This window comes from Schistocerca nitens, chromosome 8, assembly GCF_023898315.1.
Source record: "Schistocerca nitens isolate TAMUIC-IGC-003100 chromosome 8, iqSchNite1.1, whole genome shotgun sequence".
NCBI lineage: Eukaryota > Metazoa > Arthropoda > Insecta > Orthoptera > Acrididae > Schistocerca > Schistocerca nitens.
This window is the reverse complement of record NC_064621.1, coordinates 518,789,544-518,813,669: the sequence shown is the minus strand read 5'-3', so window position 1 is coordinate 518,813,669 and position 24,126 is coordinate 518,789,544. Positions and strand designations below refer to the sequence as shown.

Below are 24,126 nucleotides of genomic sequence, written 5' to 3'. Positions count from 1 at the left end.
AGTGGTTTTGTCCCTAGTTATACCGCTTAGTACTCGCACAGCCTCTTGTTGTATCTCTACAGTGGTTAATAGAGCAAACTCACATTTGTGAGATTGGTGATTCAAATCATTATCTGGCCACATCTGCATTTCTGATGATGAGTAACCACAGCACTTCTTGACTCGAAGAGCTGGAAAAAGTCATTGACTATTTTTTTTCTTTTACAAAGGAGTGGTCCCCCTTCCCAACTTCGGTTTTTCCATAAACTGACTGAACTGCATGCCATTTTACATCGGGCTTGAAACCAAAAACACAAAAATAATGTTCCATGCTGGCCCTAAATCCGTTAAGGTAAATTCCGGAATAGTTCTTTTGAAAAGAATATGGCTGATTTCCTTCGTACTTTCTTCCCCGTGTGAGAGTCTTCTCCGTCTCTAATGACGTCGTCGTCGACGGGACGTTAAACCTTAGCCTCCCTTCCTTCGTTATGTTATCTGACACTGACTAAATCCTGTATACTGAAGGCCTCTCGCTTTTTTATTTACGACAAATGTAGGGATGGTTCTTATGAGAAGGACATGGCCGATTTCCTTTGCTATCCTACCCCTAACCACCATTGTCTATCGTCTACAATGCCTTCATTATTGACTGGATGTAGAGCAATAATCTTCATTCGTTTCTTACGCTACCTTACATTGTGGAATTGCTGTAATTTGAAGACCTCTTTGTATTGTGCTTAATTCACATGCTCAGATGTTACTAAAGATAATGCTTGTCCGTCCTACTCTGGAGTAATGCTGCACGGCATGGGATCCTTACAATATAGGATCGATGGAGGACGTCATACAAGGGCAGCTCGTTTTGTATACGCGAATTATGGTGAAAAACGTTAAAACGAAGTCGGTTTTCGTTGCAGCGAAATCACTAAATTTCAGTCACCAACTTTCTCCTCTAAATGCCAAAATATTTTGTTGACTCCCGCCTACATAGGGATAAAAGACCGTTGTGATAAAATAACAGAAACCATAGCACTCACGGAAAGATTCAAGTGTCCCTATTCTCCACGTACTATGCGAGAGCGGAATAATACAGAAATACGCTATCTCATAAAGAAATCTCGATATCTTCTAGTCCACATTAACATAGCGTGCATCCACCGTACGCCTTTATATCGGCTAGAGTTCTACTCAGAGACGAAACCAGAGAGGGTAATGATGTTGGACGCTGATGTTTGGAGCTTTGATACTTCAATGTTGGCATTACTCTTGATGGCAAATAACGTTCCCCAGGCATTCGCTAAACCTAACCCCTTCCATCGGACTGCCATAGGTTGTAGCGTGATTCCTCACTCCAGATCACTCGTTTCCAAGCATTCACTATCCAGTATCGTCCCTCTTTACACCATCTCAAGGGATGGTTACCATTGACTACAGATATGTAAGGCTCGTGAGTAGCTGATCACTATTGTACCCCAGTCCTTTAACTCCCGACATGCTGTCATTGTGATAGGTGGACTGCTCGTACCGCTATCATTTCAGTGACCTTAATGTTGATGGGATGTAAAAGCCTGATTTTCCTTCCTTTTTCCTTAAATTAGTCACGCCCTTAACAAAATTCAGGAAGTGAGTTTCTGTTTGTGGAGACAGGCGATCCGGAGCGTGCATGTGCCGTGCGGTGTTTCCCCTCTAACAATGGGGTCTTTGTCTGCCTGCATAGGGGGCGCATGTCGGCCTCCCAGTGCCTAGCGCACCCCTGGCTCAAGAGAAAGCCTCCCGCCCCTCCTCCACCTCCGGAGGAGCTAGACCTGAGCAAAGATAACTTGCGCGTGTTCGTGGAGCGCTGGAACGACCACCCCAACAGCCCGTACCTGTTCGACGGCTGCGGCCAGATGATCATGCCGCTGGCGAGCAGCTCGCTGCAGACGGTGGCGTCGCACACGTCGCTGGGGGGGCTGTCGCCGTCGCCGCCGGGCTCCCTCACATCCTACTCCTCCTACACCTCCTCACTGTCGTCCTCGCCCGACTCGGTGCTCGAGCAGCAGCAGCAGGTGGCGCTGGGGCAGCGCCGGCCGTCGGCGCCCACGGTGGTGGGCACTCCTCCTTCGAGGGTGCGCCACTTCGAGCCGGCAGTGGCCAGCCAGGGCCGCTACCATCTGGAGCGCCTGCAGACGTTCGAGCGCCGCGCCTCCGAGGGTTGCGCGGTGACGGCGAGGCGCGACTCCGGACCCCAGCTGCCGCAGGCGCCCGCGCCCGGCGCGGTCAACCTCGCGGACGAGATCCGCAAGCTGTCGGACAAGCTGTACGAGATGGCCTCGCTGCTGTCGCCGCCGTCGACGCTGCCGCCGGCGGCCGACGTGGCCAACAACAACGTGCCCCCTCCGGCCGAGCTGCCCCCGCCGCCCCCGTTCCTGCAGGGCCCCCGGCAGCCGGCGGACAGCCCCCCGGCGTGGCGGCGTCAGGCCGGCAAGCACCGCGTCTCCAACCTCAACCGCGACGTGCCGCGCGCGTTGCCAGACCCTCTGCACAACCCTCCGGACCTGCTCCAGCACCTGGTGGTGGCCGAGTGGCGCAGTGACGAGCGCACCGTGGTGCGCCGCGAGTCCTCCACCGCCGGCACCACCAGCACCAGCACCAGCACCAACACCACCGGCAGCTGCGCGACGCAGAGGCGACAGCGCCCCCAGTTCCCAGTCCAGTGAGCCCCAGCTGTTGCTTGTTCCGCAGAAGGCGCATGACGGCGGCCCAGGCGCTGCGCCACAAGTGGCTGCAGGGAGTCGCCGCTGTCACTCAGCTGTCCACGGCTAAACTCAAGCGCTACGTCATCAAGAAGCGCTGGATCAAGGCCGTCAACACCATCATCGCACTGCGCAGGATGGGCGCCAAGCTGGAGCCCGACGATGCCGGAGCTGCGTGAGGCGGGTGCCTTCTCGGCTCCTGACGACCGGTCTACCACATCTTCACCAGCGTGCAATTCACTCCGACTGCTGCAGCGTCTGTCACAAGCCGGCCCACACCTCAACCCCCTTTGTTAAATCTGAACTTCCGGATCTTTTAATTTCCACAATGAAGGAAGATTTTGGGAAATTCCTCTTAATTCTGTCGCACTTCTCTCAAGCATGAATTTCACGTTCCTGTAATTTCTGTAGTGATGGAAGATCAGTGGAGTTACTCCTCACTTCATCTCCCTTTAAAGCATATGCCAGGTATGAATTCTGCGGCCTTGTAGATTCTCTAGTGGTAGAGTATAACATGAAGCTATTTCTCACCATGCTGCCCATTTAAACCGGTATTAAGCCTAAATTTCGATACTGATGGAAAATGGTAGACAGTCCCTCCTTGGTTCAAATGGCTCTGAGCACTATGGGACTTAACAGCTATGGTCATCAGTCCCCTAGAACTTAGAACTACTTAAACCTAACTAACCTAAGGACAGCACACAACACCCAGTCATCACGAGGCACAGTCCCTCCTTGTCTCACCGCTTTTATATAGCCTACGTTAAGCTTGAATTTCTAGTATTGTGCGAAGGGCGCTCAATTAGTAATACAACACACATTTTTTCTAAAAGCAAGTTAATTTTTTCCAAAACATATTTCCCACTCTTTTGATTACAGAAACCTATTTTTAAACAAAATCTCCATTAGATGTAACGGCCTTGTGCTATCTTACAGCCGCGCGGGGCAGCCGTGTGGTGTGAGGCACCTTGTCACGGTTCGCGCGGCTGCTCCCGTCGGTCCCATAGGTCTTACCAAAATTTCCGTGTTACTGTGAGGACCTATATGCCCGCGTTATACCACTCGACTGCTCCCCGTCGGAGGCAACGTCTTGCTGCATTAGTAATCTCCCCATCATTCGTGTACGGGTTCCAGTGCAGTGCATCCTTCTTTGGGCCAAACTGATGGAAGTTGGAAACTGTGAGATCCGGACTGTAGGGACGATGAGGAAGAACAGCCCAATGAAGCTGTGAACTCCTCTCAGGTGCGCAGACCTGTGTGAGGCCTTGCGCTGTCATCGAGAAGGAGAATTTCGTTTGCATTCTTGTGATGATGAACACAAGTATTTCTTCAAGTCAACAGCCGGCCGACACGCAGGGTATCGGATGGGTTTGCGCTACCTTGTTGCGATGATGACAGACGCATTGCCCAGCGACTCACCGTGCTTTTGTTCACTGCCAGGTCTCCATAGACATTCTGTATGCGCCTACTGATATCTGCGATACTCTGGTTTTACTCCGAAAGAAACTCAATGAAAGCTTTTGTTTCGAATGTACATTCATTGCAAAAGCTACTTTGAGGTGTACGTATAGCGGTGCCACCTATCGGAGCTTCATGTAATTATATAGGCTGAAGCTGGAATATTCCACAATGTCCCAAAACAAACTCCGTATTTTTTCAATCGAAACTGGACGAGAAAAAAGTGTGTGGCCTTGCTAATTGAAAGCCCCTCGTAGCTTTCACAGCGACAGAAAAATGGTGGAGGTACCCTCTTCAACCAAACGCCCTTGTAAAGCCTGTGTTAAGCCTCAGTTTCCGGATTTTTAGATTCCTTAGCGTAGGAAGGCAATGGTATATCCAGCGAAGGGCAGGGTAAGACAGTTGCTCTCCAGCCCCCCTCCCATCTCCTTCCAAAGAATCTATACTAACTATTTCCTACAGCAGTTTGTTGTGAAACCTCAAAACTATTTCGTCAATCACATGAATAGCCCCTCCACGATTAGCTCCAGTCCTGCGTTCACTGTAAACGGATGATGGTGAGGAGTCCCCCTTCACCCCATTTCACTTGTACAGTCGTTATTAAGCCTGAGCTTCCGGATCTTGTAGGGTCCCTAGTGATGAAATATGTTGTGGTGTCCCTCCCTATCCCATCACCCTTTGTAAAGCAATCTGCTACGTGAATTTCCGTAATTTTAGATTCCAAAATGATAGTTGACGGTGGGTAGTTATTCCTCACTTGAACGAGTTTGCAAAGCGTGTATTACGCTAGAATATCAAGTGTTGAACGATGGTGAGGAGTCACACCTCATTCCATTATCTTTATGAAAGCTATGTTAGGCCACAGTTTCAGAATTTTGTAGATTCTGACTAGCGATGGAAGATAGTGGGGGGTTACTCTTAGTCTCACTGCCATTGTAAGCACTGTGTTAAACCCAGTCTCGGGATTTCGTAGGTTCCATGGCTGTGGAAGACAGAGGGGAAATCACTCCTCACTTCTTCACCATTATAAAATTGCTGTGCAGCCCGAATTTCGGGATCTTGTAGCTTCCATAGTGATGGCAATGATGGATAAGTCTGCCACCAAGACTTTCATTGCGGAAAATAAATACTACCTGTTCTCTTTATATTTCTATATCCAAACAACTGTATTTATTGTGTTCCAATGTAACTGCTATCATTTTTGGAATTATGACACTGCAACTGTCTCAGTATTCGTATACCTGAAGATGGATCCTTGTGATTTCGAAGTCGGTAGTCTTTTTATTGGAATACGAAAGAGACACATTTGGATTTGTAGTTAGAAAGAGAATAAATAGTTGTTGAAGGTATTTCATGTTTGTAACTACTACCTTCAATAGTTATTCATCAATTACAGACACGATGACTACACAGAAATGAAAAAAATAGCATTTCATTTCCGATGTGGAATGAATTTAAGGACGAACGTGTCTACGATCATCCAGACTGCAGGATGATAATAAATCAGGTGTGAGAACTCGCCATTAACTACGCAATATGATGTTATCAAGTTTTAGGAAGCATATAAGATGGCGGATGATACTCTTTAAACAATAATAATCTCGTAGCTGTGCTCCAAATTCAGTTTATCAGCAATCTGTTGGTCTCAAGGTTTATATTTTGAGACATCAGGAACTGCTCTTTTTTTTCAGGAGTCCATTTCTACCTAGAGGAATCTTTGTGCTATGTTTTCTCGTTTCTTCCTTCTTTTACTTTTTACATCCGAGGTAGCAAAATTCATCCACTTCTTCAGCAGTCTTCTGTCAAAGTTTTACGTTTTGCCTTATGGCATGTACATTCGCCGTATAAACGATTGAATTATCTTTCTTTGTGTGTGAGTATTACAGCCATCCGCTTGCACAAACTCCATTACATTACGCTCCCGAATCAAATAAGATTCAGTTTCAGCGACCACTGCTATCTCATCAGCGAACCAAATCATACTGATTTTCTATGCGTGAGAAACATCTATCACATGAAAGTAGTTGTTTATTTTCTTCATTACCCCTTCAACATATATAATAAATATCAGTAGTGACGATGACTAACACTGAGACTTATACCTCGCTTGGTTTTCCTTTCTTGAACTATTCCATCAATAATGACTACTCCAGTTTGCCTCACATAAAGAGATGGATTCTCCTTGTATCTCCAGAGTTGCTATCACACTGCTGGTAATGGAAAACATTTTATTGTATTTCACTGTATCAAAATCCTCTAAATCTATGCATGCGACGTATGTTTCTTTCTTTTTTCTAGATATGCTTCTTAACTCTCCTATATTCCCTAAAATCCTTCAATTGTTCCCTAGTTTGGTATACATTTTAAATTCACAAGAAAATTTTACACAGAGAAAAGATTTTCTGGAAGTGGCAATATGTGAATGACCAGCAACTATAGCGTCATCCACAAGAAACTGCGAAAGTTATGACCACTGCCCTGGTTTCTTTATTATACTCAGCACAAAACGGCGCCATCTCCAGTGACCGTAACTGTGTTCTCCATCATTTCCACTGTGCGTTTTCCCCGACTTGACCACTCCTTCGAATGTACACAAGCTTCCTCCGATCCATTTGACACACCAGTTACATTAAGTAATGACACGAGTGTCTTTTAAGAAACATGTGTTTTTTATGATGGGTTATCATACTGTTGAGAACAACATCTTTATATGGATCGTATGCTCAGTTTCGATAGTCAGCTGTATCTATTTAATGGATTATCATGCAACCAGAAAGACCTACATTTAAAGTCATCTCTGTTAATTTTATTTGTCGATGGATATAGTGTTAGCAGCTGATGAGGTTCGGTGATTTAGTTAGTTGAAAAAATAGCTTGGTAATGTATATTTATATCTGTTTTAATAATAGTCTTCCTTTCTGAAGTATTTGACGTTAAATTATGGGAGGTTTTGTCTAATAAGAATTATTAAAGTGCAGTAGTTTCCACATTTGCTTAATTTCATCAGTCTTGTTTGATGAAAAGAGCATTGCCAAAAAAAGAGATTTATTAATATATCAAACTGTCGACCTGTAGAAAGTCGAACTGATGATTTTCCTTCAGCATTAAAAGCTACCAGTGGTCCTAATTTGTTTTGCTGCCTATCAGACTAAGGTCGAATGGAACACACAAGAGTCTGACGAAGTAGTACAGACTAATTTTCCTCAGTTCTTGTGCATGTATACTTTAGTGCTGCACGATTCAGTACAGTCAAGATTTGGGCAACACAGATGGAATGCCACCACTTCATTGTGAGAATCAAGACACCAAATAATGTCAGTAAGGAGCATCTTTCCTTTTTCATAGACTCTCACTTATAGCTAAACGTGAACTCTGAAACTATAGCAAAAAACCTGCTGACTTTTTGAAATACTTTTTTGCAACACGCCGGATTCCTGACAATCAGTTCAGAATTGTGACGGGTCAGTGACAGATGCCATGGCAGTTGATGTGATGAAACTCTAAAACGGCATCTACTGTGTGGCCTAAATAGGCATTGTATCAGCTCCCTTCATTCCACATATTGATATTTATTGTTAAATAATTTGAGTTAGACGTGTAATTTATTTTAACTCATTACTTTCATTCAAGCTTTAGAACCAAAGTTGTTATTAATTTTAAAAGTATATATACATATTGTTGTGTTTAATATAAATATATTTAAATTTCTTATTTTCCTTTCTGAATAGTCGAGTTTTAGTGTTCTTTATGTCCATAGTACGAATACTGGAACAAAATGCTGACCAAAAATTAAAGAACAAAGCTGTTTATGTAAATAAGTAATTACCTAGTAACATATGTTTCATTCACGTGGCAGTTGCATAGCCACAGCGGTTATGTGCATGCGCATTGGTAAGTGTATTTACTTCCCACAATGACCATATCTCACCTCATAGTTACCATAGGTTTAAAACATTATTTGCAAAACATTATTTCATAAATACAGTCACAATCTGCATATAAATTTCATTGTGAACTTCATAGATGTGTTGTAGAATAAAGCTTTGTATTCGATAAACTGGTCATGGTTTTATTCAAAGTAGACAGCTACTCTGTTTGTGACTCTAAATTAAATAAATGGTGACCACTGATGATTATGATTGTGGTATGGTCAGTTGTAAATTATGATTACTGAACTACTTTGATCTTTTTTTGGGTGCTAAAATGTAAGCAGTACTTTTTTCTATAATGTATGTATCTGAACGTTGTGAAACTCTAGTCGCAATTGTAGCCTAGTATTTTTCTTCCAGTGCTTAGACATATACAGACAGTAGAATTTTACCAAGCAGGAAAAAATATTTTTTCTGTGATATTGAAATGCATCTCTATTTTTAAAAAAATATTGATATTTCTTAGAACAATATAATTTACGTTGGAATAACCTGTTTACTTTTCTTATTTTAAGTTTTACTTTTCTGTAAATATGTGTACAATAAAGAAACATGGTATTTGTAAGCTTTCTTGTTAAATTTTTATCTTTGTAATGTTAACTGTGGCTGTTCTTATTTCTTTTATTCATTCTTTGTTCCCAGTATAGCAACATGGTAGTAATCGCTCGTGACTATTCTTCAGTCGAATGTTACAGAATTTACAACAAGAAGAGTTGCAGAAATAAAAACATCGTGACATATTTCCTTTCGACTACCGCCAGGAGTCAAAAACGGCATATGATCGGCAAGTGACTGTGTGCTGCATGTTCACGAATTTATTTCTTGTTCAACTCTCATATTTCGAAAATTCATGATACAACAAATAAAGGAAGGAAGGACGAGTAGAAAATAACAACCCCAACAATACCAAAGTATTACAGAAAGAGCACCTTTGTAGGTTGGAATGATATGGGACCCTGTATATAAGCTATGGGGTTGAAATACCCTGAAGCGACCAGAATGAATTTTCACACTGCAGCGGAGTGTGTTCTGATATGAAACTTCCCAGCAGATTAAAACGCAGGACCTTTGCCTTTCGCTCTGCTACCTGGGCTACGGAGCACGACTCACGATCCGTCCTCTAAGATTCACTTCCGCCAGTACTTCATCTTCTACGTACAGGATTAGCTCTCTTTTCATCCAAGATTGCTACTTCCGCAAGTTCCGCAGTAGAATTTATGTCAAGTTTGGAGAGTAGGAGGTGAGGATTGGCTAGGAAGTTTCAACCTGAAGTTATTTATACTAAGCACAGATCTCTAAATCCGGACGAGTAGACGAGTCCAGCATCTTACTCACTGCACAAGAACCCATAGGTGTGTCATATTAAACTACTAAGAAAATTTTGTCGATGGAGGGTGTCATCCTGTATGATAAAAAAATTAGTCCATGAGGCATAATCACATATATACATAGTGTTTCAAAATGAATATACGGGTTTTAAGGCTTTTTAGCATTTATTTAATTGAACTTGTAGTTTTAAATAATACGTCAAATGAATGACCAACTCAAACAGTTTTTCTTGAACTGTTCATTGTGAGCACATTCGTCATCTATCGAGTTGGTAAGCGATTTCCTCCCAAACCTTGGTCAGTGTATGTGGAGTAATTGTTGCAACCATTCTGTTTCTAAAATCGTGTAGATTAGCTGGTAGCGGAGACACATACATGCGATCCTTTATGAACCCCTGAAAGTAAAAACTGCATGGTGTCAAACCGTATGTGAACGACCAATGCAGTGGTCGTGTACAACGTCGTTTAACCAATCGCGTACTGAGCGAGGTGGCGCACCATCTTAGCTGCCAAATAAAATTCTGATAATCAGCTTCTTCCAGTTGAGGAGGTAAGAAACACCAGTTACAGTCGCTTCACCCAAAAGGAAAGGCCCATAAACTTTTCGCCAGGATTTGGGACCCAAAACATTCAATTCACATTTTGTGTGTAAACATTTCAACTTTGGTGAAACGTCGATTCATCACTGAAGACGACACGAGAAAATTTTTATCGTCTTGCAGCAACATTTCGTTTACAAAGTTGGCACGTAAACCATAGTCTGTAGGCAGTAAAGCTTGTAACACCTGCAAACGACAAAGACTTAGTTGTAAGCGTCTCCTTTAGTCTCCACACATACGTTACTGGAACTAATAACTCACGACTAGCCTCCCGAACTGATTTCTTGGGGCTACGCGTAAAATGCTCTCACTCGTTCAACACGTTCTTCAGTCACTCTTGGTTGCTCCATACTGTTCCCTTTGCGCACAGCTGTACAAAAGAAACTGTTTGAGTTGCTCTTTTGTTTGATGTGTTATTTATAATTGTAAGTTGAATGTAATAAATGCTACAAGACCTTAAAACCTGTATATTCATTTTGAAACACCCCCTACATTCTAAAACTAAACTGGACATAGCACGATAGAATCAAACGATTAACGTAAAACCTCGCTATATTTTGTGTGCCTTCTGTGTCTGATTTATGCACGGACGATTTAATGTTCATGGCATTTTGTCTGGTAAATATAGTCTGCGTCTTTTGTTACGATTTAACTGACCGAATTGCTATCATACGCCACGCGTAATTTCAGCTCATTAACAACAATATTAATGCAACAATCTCATTATTGATTGTTCCTGTGACAGTGACGCTGTTAATTTCAAGCAATCAGTTTATGCGACGAAATAATTATTGATCTCATAGAGCCTTTCTTTGTTTATGCTCTTTCAAACGTGAAACTGTTTTGAGTGCCTCAGTACACATAGTTCTGTTTCTGTTCATCCTTAATACCATCATGTAGCTAAGAGCGTCAGATTTTGCATACATCGAAATAATATTATGAAGGATGATCCATTTAACCTGTTCTTAACTGAGACAAGTGTCAGTATCAGACTGCTTACGACTTCAATACACTTTAATTTAATTATCGTACACGGTGGGAGGTCAGATCCGTACACACATAACAAAATCTGTGAAATCTTATCTATGGCAACTGCTCCACTCAATGGTTTTAACAATAAATGCAATTCCTTGTTGTAACAATTAGTATTTAAATACCGTTTTGTTAAAAGCACAGTCTTCTTGAGTACGTAATCTTACAGTGATTGTAAAAAACATTTATCACAATTAATGACGTAAACGCATAAAGTTGAAAATACATGGTATTAGAAGCAAAAAAGGTCTCAGCAGATCTAGCTCTGTGAAAGAACCATTTGCGAGATAATTTGTGGTTACCAGCCACTACTGACTTGATTCCGTGTAAACGTCATCCCAGTTAGGAAAATGTAACTATACTGTACAATATTAAGAAAAGTTGCTAGATACTTTGGTAAAAGTGGATGTGCTTTGAATGGACACGACGACAGTTACATGACTGTACTCTTTGTTAGAGGAGGTGTTCAAAGTGTCGTCCTTGTACCCAGATGCAGGCCTGTACACCGGAGAGGTGTACACAGATCTATAAGGCAGCCCCAAACAGAAATCCGTGGGGTTCAGAACATATGACTCTGGAGGCCACGGTACAGGTCCTCCTCACCTAATCCACCTTTGACCATATAGGCGTGAAGATGTCGTCTTAAAAGAGCAGCAGAATGTGCCAGCATTCCATCACACGTGTACCACATCCTCTAGCGTGGCTCTATCGGAACATTCTCAAGTTATGTTGCAAGACTTTGCCCCAGAAATAGAAGATAATTCCGTCCATCGAGTTTGTTTGGCAACATTTAAGGCGATTACCTAGTACCCATAACCACACAGTCAACGTGAAACGTCGCTGAAGTGGAGACTCGTGCAAAGCATTCTGGTTGGAGCCTAGAAGACTCCGAACTGAGAATTATGATAATTAAACATACCATCACGAATGAACCCTACTTCATTTGGAAATAAAATGTTACTGTCAATTGTAGAGTTGCCTACAGCTTGTTGTTTCACCCACCGATAGAACGTTAATCTAGAACAATGAACTCATTGGAAACGGTAGAAGTATACTACACTGCACTACAGTATTCTACAAATACTACTGTAGCCCATTCCAGGAATTTGTTTGGCAAGTCTCCTTATCGAGATTCCTGGAGGGCGTTCCACTTTTCCCAGCACCACATCTTCAACTACAGTTGTAATTTGTGCAGGCCTACCCACGCCTGCAGCATGTCCAAAGCTCCCAGTTTCTCCGAGGCGTTGATGTACCAGTGTAAACGTTGCACTCTCGGGGTGCCTTCAGGCAGGGTATGCGTCTTGATACAAGCTTTGTTAACAAAGGATGGGGCCCCTCCACGCCCACACCAACGTGGTGACCAAACCAAAAGTTCTACTGTCACCTCCGTAAACATGTTAGTTTTTGAATCAGGCGTCACAGGATGCGGGCTGTGATGTTATCCATGCGTCTGGGTAAGATTACTCATTAACATGGTCCATCAGGAGATAGAAGTGGTCGAAAACGATTGAAGGGTAGCGGTTGTAAGAGCAGAGGAAAAAAAGTGCCAAGGCCAGCGCCAAGGGAAAAAAACCTCTGCGATCGTAGGACGGGTAGTAAGGGCAGTAGCGGCTTGCTAGCTGCGACAGAGCATGCAAGGTGAGGTAGGGTTAGCGTGAGGTATCGTGCATCGTTACCTATGTGCTGCGTGGTCGTTAGCTGGGTCAGTCCGGGTGCTGCGGCTGGGCTCTCTCGTAGTCTCCTGGGCCGGCCGCAGTGGCTTCCTCCCTGTAACATAAGAGTCCGGCGCGGCAACGCATGCGTTGCTGTTAGCCCCTCTGCTGCGCCTTGTCGTCAGTGACTTGGTGCAGCTTCATCAGGCTGGTGCAGAACAGCGGCGATCGGCTACCGTTCAGCGTCCTCCTCTACTGCACAGCGCAGCCCTTCTGTATTGTAGCTTCTAGGAGCTCCGCTTGTTCAGAGAGCTGCGCCAATTCAGCGTCGGAGGAAGTATTACCGTTCGCTCGCGCTTGTGCGATGAAGGCTGCCCTTTTGGCTTCTAGATCCCTTGCGGGGCCCGGTCCCGCAGCAGTCGGCGTTGCCACCGGTTCTGCTGGGGCGGCGGTGGTTGTCTTCTTTGCGCCTTTCACCTGCGGTGCTGCTGGGACAACCGCTGGGATAGGCGCGCGAACGTCCATCTGCGAGGTCGCAGGAGTGTTCGCAGGTACGACTGCGCTGGGGCCTTGGACGAAGACTGCTCGCAGTTGCCTTAAGGCCTCTTCCTTCTCTGCAGCCACGGCGGCTGCGAAGGCAGCCCTCTCTGCCGCCACGACGGCTTTGAGTGCTGCAGTGGCCTTCCTCACGGCGGTGCCGAGTTCGAGGCCACGTCTCTTCTCGGGAGCGCGAGCTGCGTCCTGGCTGCCCGTTTCCGAGCGGCCGTCCCTGCCCCTGGCAGGTGGATCTGCTACTGCGCCGTCCCTCAGCTGCGCCGGGCTGTTCTGCGCCCTACGCCGTTTCCGACGTCGTCTTCGCTTCTGCCGCTGCGTCGGTGCGGCCGCGGCCGCCTCGCCGCCCCCGGCACGGCTGCGGCTTGAGAAAGCCGCACAACCGCGCCAGCTGGCGACGTGCGGGCCGCCACACCGGACACAAGTCGGCAGAACGTTGCTGCCGCGGTCGCTGGCGCGGCTGTCGTGCTCTTGATACAAGCGTGCAGCTTCCCGTTCACTGCCGTTATGCCTGCCGCACATTAAATCCATATCCGCATACTCCCCATTGCAGTAATCTTTCATGTTACCACCAACACTCGTATAAGAAAGCTGACGCTCTGCAAACAATTGACATGAGAGACGCTCTGATTGTGTACTGTACTGTCATATCCGTTATGTTTACGACTCCACAACTCAAAAATGTAAACAAAGACTACGCCACTGACCAGCACGCAGTGTTCACGCCAAATCACGTCAGTAGTGGCTGGTATCCACAAAGTCGCAATTACCTTGCAAACGGTTATATGTGGACCTATGTTTACGAGACTTTTTTTTTTTGCCGCTAGGATCGTGTACTTCAACTGTAGCGTTTATGAAGTTAATTATTATGCACCCTGTACATCGGTAACCTCTGCGCTGTTCTTCTTCCACTGACATGGTTCAAAAATAATACTGGGAGCGCATTACACATACTTATTAAACCTTTGCAAACTACTGAGTTGGTGCATAAGTTCGTAGTGTTTTTCCATAAATTTAACAAGCACAACGGATACACGTTACAGGAGGTTTAGTTATCAATAATATATTCTTCTTTACTATTTACAACAATCTGCCAACGCCGTGGTAACTTTTCAATTCCGCGACTACACAACTCTCGTGGATTTGAGGCGAAGAACACGGGGAGCCACGTCGGAGCACATTTCCATCCAGAAACGAAGTTCCAGGAATATTGTTCGATAGAGAAAGGAAAAGATGAAAATCTGAGGACGCAAGATCAGGTGTATAATGTGGGTTACTACCGAATAGTGTTTTTTGTCAGTCGAGCAGAATGCGGGCGGGCGTTATCATTGAGTAATATCACTTCATGCAGTCTTCCTGCTTGTTGGTCTTGGACTGCGTTTGCAAGACGTCGCAGTTATTGCCCATAAATATCAGCAGTGATTGTTACATCTCAAGGAAGCAATTTGTAGTATACCAAGCCGTCGCCGTCCACCAGATACATGACACTGTCTTTTGTGGATGTGCGCAGGTCTACGTAAGATATTTACTGCTTTGTTCGGACACAACCATTCCTTTCTTTTCCTTATGTTAGCATAAAGACACCATTTCTCGCCACCAGTAATGATACAGGATAGGAATGGTTAGCACCCACTGATTTTTGTGATTTTGACTTAGAGCATGCGGTACCCATACACCCGATTTTTAAACCCCCCATTCCATGCAAATGTCGCACGATGGTGGAATGGTGACAGTTAATCTGACTACACTAACATGGATCGTTGCGGATTAATGAGACGCCCAAAGCGTCGGTTTGTCTCCTACTACAAACAAAATTATTTTTAAATAGAAATTTTATGTTCCCATTCGATAGAGCGACCCAAATTACTCTAGTCCGATATTCCATTTATCTGTATGAATTAACAGGGACAGTAAAACGCGAAGATTAAACAGCAGTTCATCAGCATCTCACACGTCAGTAGCGCTGGACACTTCGCGGTAGCAGTCAGCATGGGCCAGGGCAGTGTTGTCGCTGTTGGATTACTGGTCATTCTTAGTGTTTTGCTGATAAAACGGATGTCGGACTAGACTAATCTCGGACCGCTCTAACGAACTGACACGTAAAATTACGATTCAAAAAACAGTTTCGTTCTTAACGGGAAACAAACCGATGCTTTCCATCGATATTAGTCGTCGCATGAAAAACGTGATGAGCAGTCCAGAATGAGATTTTCACTCTGCAGTGGAGTGTGCGCTGATATGAAACTTCCTGGCAGATTATAACTGTGTGCCAGACCGAGACTCGAACTCGGGACCTTTGCCTTTGGCGGGCAGTGCTCTACCAACTGAGCTACCCAAGCACGAATCACACCCCGTCCTCACAGTTTTACTTCTGCCAGTACCTCGCCTTCTACCTGCCAAACTTTACAGAAGCTCTCCTGCGAACCCCTCAGGAAGGTAGGAGGCGAGGTACTGGCAGAAGTAAAACTGTGAGGACGGGGCGTGAGTCGTGCTTGGGTAGCTCAGTTGGTAGAGCACTTGCCCACGAAAGGCAAAGGTCCCGAGTTCGAGTCTCGGTCTGGCATACAGTTTTAATCTGCCAGGAAGTGTGATGAGCAGTATTTGTTTGGGCTGACTCCTGCTTCACAATGAAAAAACGCAATTGAAAATATCTGCTGAAACACCAGAGAAAATGTGCCTGACGACACTTGTGAGAGACACCCTGTTTAAATAGTATCCATGAACATGCCATACGACAAAAGGCAACCTTTCATGTCTAGTCAGTAAAGCCGTCATCTTACAAAAGTTCCATTAAAAGTAATGCAATACACATTTATGATATGATTCCACAAAAGATAAAAATAATTCAATCATTCTCACCTTTTAGTAAAACCACAATGTCATTCTTACTTGATCACTGTTTCTATTCAGTAGCAGAATATTTCGAACATGTGAAATACGAAACTTGAAAGAAGAAAATACAAATATTCTATTGCATGCAGTGCAAGCTTTCTTGTAGATAAAGCATGTAGATGTATTTATTGCAGTATTACTGTTACATTTTCTGTACTTCACGTAAATGTGTGTGTGTGTGTGTGTGTGTGTGTGTGTGTGTGCGCGCGCGCGCGCGCAAAATCATAAATAATGTTTGGAAGAATATTACACATCCCAAAATCAATAATGCTTTTTGTGGATGAATAAATACTGAATTGCGATCGAATCAAACAATGACGTAAAAGCAATCTTGCAATTCGCTTGTCAGTGTTCCTTGGCATGTTCACAGAACCGAAAAAACTCACTCCTGAGAGAGAGTGCACTTATATTTACGTAACGCTGAATATTACAGAAAATATTTCTACTAAATTAATAAGAAATCAGAGTGCTGAGCAAAAGCAGAATAAAGTACAAAGACATCCGTGTGATACTCAGTTTCTATAAGAATGAGGTGACAGTGATTAGGAACTGTCACCAGGAACAAGAAGCAAATATTAGAAAAGAGGTAAGGCAAGGATGTGTTCTCTCTCCTCTTATATTCAGTGCTTACATCCAGGAAGCTATAGACCAAGTTCGAGAAACTACTGAGGTGGGGATCAAAATTAATGGGCAGAACATAGACATGCTACGTTATGCAGATGATATTGCTATAGTCACGGAGGCAAAAGAAGATCTAGAGGAAGTCCTCAGAACAATGGAAAAAATTCTATGCTATCAGTATGGAATAAGAATAAACAAGAAAAAGACTAAAGTGATAGTATGCAGTACAGGAGCAAAATATGAACCTCTGAGAATGAGAATTGGAAGAGAGGAGCTGGAAGTGATAGAGGAATTTACTTACCTGGGAAGCAAAATCACAAGAGATGGTAGAAGCCGGAAAGAAATTGCGACCAAAATACAAAAGGCCAAAATTTCATTTAATCGGAGAAGGAACTTAACTCACCAGCAACAACATCAATCTTAAAATAAGGAAACGTATCATGAAAGGTTTCGTTTGGAGTGTGGCCCTATACGGATGTGAAACTTGGACAATTGGAAGAGAAGAGAGAACACGGCTAGAGGCATTGGAGATGTGGTGCTATAGAAGGATGATGAAGATCAGCTGGAGAGAGAAAGTAACAAATGAAGAGGTGCTTAGAAGAGTACAGGAAACCAGATCTCTGTGGAGGCACATCCAAACAAGAAGAGACAAACTTGTAGGGCACATCCTACGATACAACAACATCATTGGAACAATAGCAGAAGGAGCTATTGAGGGAAGCAATCGGCGGTGGCGACCGAGGATATCATACATGCAACAGATCATGAATGACGTTGGATGTAACACATACGTGGAAATGAAGAGGAAGGGAGACAGAAGAGAGGAATGGCGCTCTGCTGCAAATCAACCTCAGGGTTGAACACTAAAAGAAGGAGAATAAGAAAGTCCCACAACCTTTTAGAAAACGTGAAGGTGAATAAATTTTTTTAATATAGAAAGCCACGAAACAGCTGCTCTTACTTCATAAGTCCGCACTACCATCCATTACACTATACTGAACTTACGCAACATATGACTGCGTCTTTTGTTGGACGATTTCACCGATACTTTATTAAATGACATTTTATTACAACAAATCGTACCAAGAGCAATGCGTTTTTGATTAATCTTGAGCGTACCACTGCCCTAAAAGCGTTCTTGTCTCTTATTGGTTCAGTGTTACGTATCACATTGACGAAATTGTGTTTAGTTCATTGCAGTGCCTCCTCAAAGTGAAATAACAGAAAGCGATATCACAAAACCTGTACAGCCCCATCTCCATCCAGATTTACATACCGTGTCACGACGGCTCTATCCAGGTATACGTTCCTATTCAGAGACGTTCTTTGAATGACATATCAGCGTTTAAAGACTTTGGGAGATGTATGACAAGTTGCACTTGTTCACCGTGGCGTAGCGGATGGAGGAGTTGAGTTACAAAATGTAAAGCAGCTGGTTCGCATTCTGCTGTCTCCGCTTTTTGTTCATCCTTACATTTCTGAAAGAATTCTGGAATCTTCTCATTAATTTAATATGTACTTGATGATGTGCACATGTAAAAGCACTCACTCTTGGGAGTGAGCTATCATTGTCAATAATTTAGAAATTAACCATGAAACACACAAATGCGAGTGAAGATTCAAAGCAAATTGGTCATCTGGTTAAACGAACTACCATTTGGAATTATCGGTGGCGATCAAAAAGTTTCCGTTTGAGGTCGTTGCTGCAGCTTTTACGCAATGTAAAGTACCTCCGATGCTGATTTACAGGCACCACCACGTAGGCAAGGGATCTTCGTGCCATTCGTGTCTTTCTGACGTGCTTGCAGTAAAAGCGAAAAGGTAAAGTACTGCGACGTTATTAACTGAAGTGGAAGATACTCGAGTACCTGCCCTACAGCCCTTACCTCTCCTCATGCAGTTATCACGTATCTGGTCTCTTAAAAACGGCCTTGAAGGATTGACGATTTCTGTCAGACGAGGATCTATAGCAGGCAGTTACAGACTTCTTCACGCAGTGGGACACGGTGTTTTAACAAACGGGTAGCTTCAACCTGGTGCATCGGTGGGATAATTGCCTCATTGCGATTTAGCCCGATTGACATGCCGATTCTGGAGTGTGCGGCCCTTGCATGGAAACTTTTTGATCGCCCCTTGTAAAAGGATAGAAAATATTGGCATATTTTAAAAATTGCAACTTAGTCTCAGCCACCTATAGTGTATAACAGAAAGTTTACAAACTATTTTAGGAGCCCTCTTTTCTAAACAAGAATGTCTTCCATTAAAGTACATGTGCAGAGGAAACGTATTCTGGTACTGGTACAGGTATGGTCCTGCAGTTGTTTTCTCTCATTGTTCAGTTACTTTCAAGTGTAAAGGAAGAAGTTCGTTTTTTACACAATTAATTGTAATTTTTTTGCGCAAATTAGAACATACTTCACACAACCACCACACTTATTTACTATCTGGGGAGCTTCTCGTTAAGTACTTTCCATAATACATAAGTATGAAGTGCGTAGGTTCTTACTTTCAAAGAAAGAAAAGGCAGCCATTGTTTCCAAAATTGCAATGAATGTACCACCTGAAAATAAAATGCTGCTTAATTCATTTGCTAGCGTGACAAAAGAGACATTTATCAGTGGCTTTGAGAAATCGAAAATATATCTTTGAAAGGAGTAGAGCCTCTCTTAATGCATGTGTAAACATGGGCACGTTGTCTATTGAGTGATCACAACATACTGGCAAAGAGACAGAGCATACACAGAGAAGCTGTGGCACGTTATTTGGCGCTCACTGCACTGCCACACATACTATTAGCCACCATATTTTATGTGGTAATTCTGCAGTTTTTCTGAAAGTGAGAGCGTTGGTTTACAGTTTCACAAAATTGCTGAGTTTCGTTTCAAAACCATGCCTGCTGTGTGTTCGGGGTATAAGAGCACACACATCTCTGGCAACAGGACTGAAGACTGGAGTACATATACAGCGCGTCCACAACCGGGTTGACACTGTACGAACTTTAATAACCCAAAGAAAATGACAAAAACTACGAAGAATAATTCCAGTTAGCTGCTGAAGGGTTTATTGATTCATTGCTATAAGCCAATTTCGGAGATAGTACCATTTTCTAGTACAACCTGCAGTTAATACGAATGGTTCACGTTATTTATTTAACGTGTGAGAAGCACCTGCTACAGACGACGACTAGAAAAACTTTTTTATTATTCTTTGGCCGGGTCTTTATACAGTTATTCTTTGCTAGTTTTAGTTTTCACCTTTCTCTGGTGCTGATTCCATTGTCAAGTTGTTAAACCGAGTATTCGAGAGAAATAAATAGTTATTGTGCTTTGCTTATGATCGCCTTTCTTACAGTAGAGACACCACAATGACATATACCTATAAACGTAATTTTGGCAGTTGGTTTGAAATTTGACAACAATTTGACATACTTCAAAGATGCTATATTCTTACATTTATTTATATTAATTATGTATTACACTATATTTAGGTTGTCATCTATAATTTTTATGTGCGTAATCTTTGGGTTTTGATTCTATGTGGTTCATCGTTTTAGAAGGTCAATAAAATTTTCTAGGTATTGTTTGTGTTTAAAGTATTTTGTTCATTTAAAATATTTTGCGATTGATTTCCCATGTGCATGTAAATTTCAGTTCTGCAGTATTCATCGTGATCCGTTCGGGATTTTAAAATTTTGTTGACCTTGTAAAACAATAAAACATATAAAATGAAAACCCAAATATTACACACATAACGACTATGGATGACAACCTAATCATTATCTAGGAAATATAAATAAATGTAAACATATACCATCTTTGAAGTACCTTAAAATAGTTGTCAAATTTCGAACTAACTGTCAAAATTACATTAAATAAGAAACATTTCACAATAGATACAGGTAGCAAACAATGGCCACAAAAAGATATAGTATGTATGTAAATCAAGAAAACATAGATGTCAGTTTAACTGTCAAACAAATTTTACTTAAACAATCAGAAAGCAGACAATACGTAGAATGTTCGTATCAATTGCAGATAGTACTAGAAAATTGCCCCAACACCAAAATAAGCTTACAGTACTGAATCTATAAGCCATTGAGCAGCTAACTGGAATTATTCTTTATATAAAATATCGTATTGTGACATATATTATGATGCAGTCTCTACAATGTGTAAATTACTGACATTAATGTCATAAGAAACCAAGGGAACTCTACTGGGATTCATTCACTTAAAAATAAAAATGGCAATACAACAGACAGTGTCTCAGGGACATAATTACTATGGCATACATATAACTCCAATCAAAAGCAGAATCCAGCATTGGATGAATGAAGAAACAATATTAAAATTCGGCACACAGAACTCAATCAAGAAATTTATGTGGCACACTGATGCCTGAATAATATTATTATATCTCGAACACATGAGCACGTAGTTAAATTTATAGACAAATTTATAGACAAATTTATAGACAAATACAAATGGCCACAAAAAGATATAGTATGTATGTAAATCAAGAAAACATAGATGTCAGTTTAACTGTCAAACAAATTTTACTTAAACAATCAGAAAGCAGACAATACGTAGAATGTTCGTATCAATTGCAGATAGTACTAGAAAATTGCCCTAACACCAAAATAAGCTTACAGTACTGAATCTATAAGCCATTGAGCAGCTAACTGGAATACAAGTAGGCAAATAAGAGAACTACACAAAAAGAAAACTGACAACTTAATACACACACAAAATCGAACGGTGAGGCAAATATAAGAATAAAATTCACAATTTTAGTTCTTCACATGCACAAAAAGTCGTTCTTTCATAGCATTCACAAATGAAGAAAGCAAATTACTAGACAAGGGCCTCAAATACATATTCCACCTAAATTACAAAGCAAGTGTATAATGTACATTAGTGCCACAACAAAAATAGCCATTGATACAGTAAAAATAACACCAAAACGACAAAATGAACTTACAGTGAAAGTTGTCAACATATTAGAAAAAGAAATACATAACAGAGACACATATAACCAACAGACAAAATCAGAACATAACATACTCAATAAAATCAACAAAAAACTAGAAAACAATAACACAATAGCAGTAAACACTAACAGTGAAAAGAATATAGTTACAAGTGTTATTAACCACACAGATTACACTAATAAAGTTATAAACTCTTTGAAACAAATAACATTACAGAAATGTAAACAGATCTCATGGATAAATATGCAGTTTAAACCAAAAATCAATAAAAAGTTGTCACACTATATTAACAGAATATGAAAAGAAATCTAACATTGTTATGAATCCACAGACACCAACATTAAGAGGTCAACCAAGAGTACATCAACACTAATTCGTATATGCCCCATAGTAAACAGCATAAACAGCCCAGCATACAGTATCACATAACCATAAAACTTAACAAACTGCTAACAAAACTCTTCACGACTACATATGAAAACGAATTAAGAATCAAAAATATTAGAACACATTGTCCACCTGCTTAGCTGAGTGGTAATATGCTTGCCTCCCACGCAGCAGGCCTGCGTTCAATTCCCGGCCAGGTTGGATATTTTCTCCTCTCGTGGACTGGGTGTTGTGTTGTCCTCATCATCATTTCATCCTCATCACTGGCACGCAATCGCCCAGTGTGGCGTCGATTGCAATAAGACTTGCACTCAGCAGCCGAACATCCCTGGATGAGACCTCCCTGTCAACAAATCAATACGATCATTTCATTTCACTAGAATACTGCCAAACAACACAAAGGACATAAAAATTCAAAAAATGCAATGTTTCTATCTTTTGACGTTACAAACTTATTAACCACCACCACATTGCAAGACAAAATACACATAACACAACAAAATCTCCTAAAATACAGTAAGTTACCTATCACAGCTATGAAAGAAATAATAGAGCTTCCTAAACTTACATTAACACAAAAGCAAGAAACCAATAAACCTACAAACAAGTCTGTGGAGTAGCCATGGGCAGCAAAATAGCTGGAACAATAGCTGATACCTTCTTAAACAAGCCAGAAGAAAAATTCTTCAAATCACAAAACGCACTCTCAAACGAAATCATCTATTATTAGAGATCTGTAGATGACATGTTGTTGTGATAAAAGGAACAGAATTGAAAGCTTAATACATCACATCCAAACATACAATTTACTACAGAAATGGAAATGAATAAACCCATTGCTTTCCTGAACATAAAATAAGTAACATTAATGTTAGGCACATGTTCGAAATATATAGAAAGCCAACGACATCTGACACTATGGTAAATTACGACTCTAGCCATCCAAAACCTTAAAATTATGCCTTTTCCATGCAATGATAAATATAATTGTAAAAAATGTGTGTGTGTCTGTGTACGTGTGTGAATTCCTAAGGGACCAAATTTCCACAGTACTTAAACAAATTTATGCTAAGAACAACATATAGACCTTTGCCCAGGGGAGGATTCAAACCTCCAGTGGGAGGGGCCGCTCAATCCTTAGCATGGCGCCTCTAACAGCGCGACCATTCCACGTGGCAAACAGAATTATACATTTACCATTGGAACAAACAGTCGCACAAAAGGAACTACTATACTCGCAGACAAAGTTGACACTCGATGTGGTGGCTGATGGGAACGACTGTAAATAGGAAATACCTGATGAGAGCGACTGTAAAGGCATTTCCCATTTACAGTCGCTCCCCTCAGCCATTACGCAGAGTGTAAGCTTAGTTTGCGTGTATATTAACAACACTCAAATACACAGCATTTAAAAATAACTTCAACGCAGTACAATAACTTTATGGCGAAGAAACAAACCCCAAACAACAGTCAATAAATAAAAAAGGAACACTCGTACGAGAAAGTCCGCCAAAACAGATAGCCAAATAATACCTGTCACCTACATTGATAAAATTTCGAATAAAATAAATGCCACATCAAAAAATGCTACAGTTAAATTAGCATTCCAGACAACAAACAATTTGAACTCAAACCCCGTTCTGAAAAAGCCGCCATACCTAATTACTCGCTTCCAGGAGCATATAAAATTAACTGCAACAAAATGTACATAGGACAAACAGGCAGAAATTTCATCGTCAGATACAGAGCAGACACAAGAGATTCAGATAGCAACCAATCACACTTCCCAAACGTAAAATCATAAAGCAGAAAACACTGAAGCTGCACTCCAAATATTACACAAAATTCTGAAGTGGATCTCCATCACTAATTTAGAAGAAATGGAAAAAAAATTAATGAAATGATCGTGTGGCATTGTTGGCCAGCAGGCCCCATTCGGGGAAGTTTGGCCTCTGAGTTGCACGTCTTATTT

General features: G+C 42.0%; 1 protein-coding gene and 1 non-coding gene across 2 annotated transcripts in view; one reads left to right on the top strand and one right to left on the bottom strand.

Annotated features, from left to right (window-relative positions):
- Positions 1 to 2,893, top strand: part of LOC126199649 (myosin light chain kinase, smooth muscle-like) — a 380,890-nt gene extending 377,997 nt beyond the window's left edge. Inside the window, exons 8-9 of the mRNA XM_049936576.1 lie at positions 1,697 to 2,578; positions 2,704 to 2,893. Coding sequence (XP_049792533.1) covers positions 1,697 to 2,578; positions 2,704 to 2,893 — 1,072 coding nt within the window. The remainder of the gene's footprint in view (positions 1 to 1,696; positions 2,579 to 2,703) is intronic.
- A 12,637-nt stretch (positions 2,894 to 15,530) lies between these two features.
- On the bottom strand, positions 15,531 to 15,604 carry Trnaw-cca (transfer RNA tryptophan (anticodon CCA)). The gene has a single exon. It is a non-coding gene; the product is annotated as a tRNA-Trp (tRNA).
- Positions 15,605 to 24,126: the final 8,522 nt, after the last annotated feature.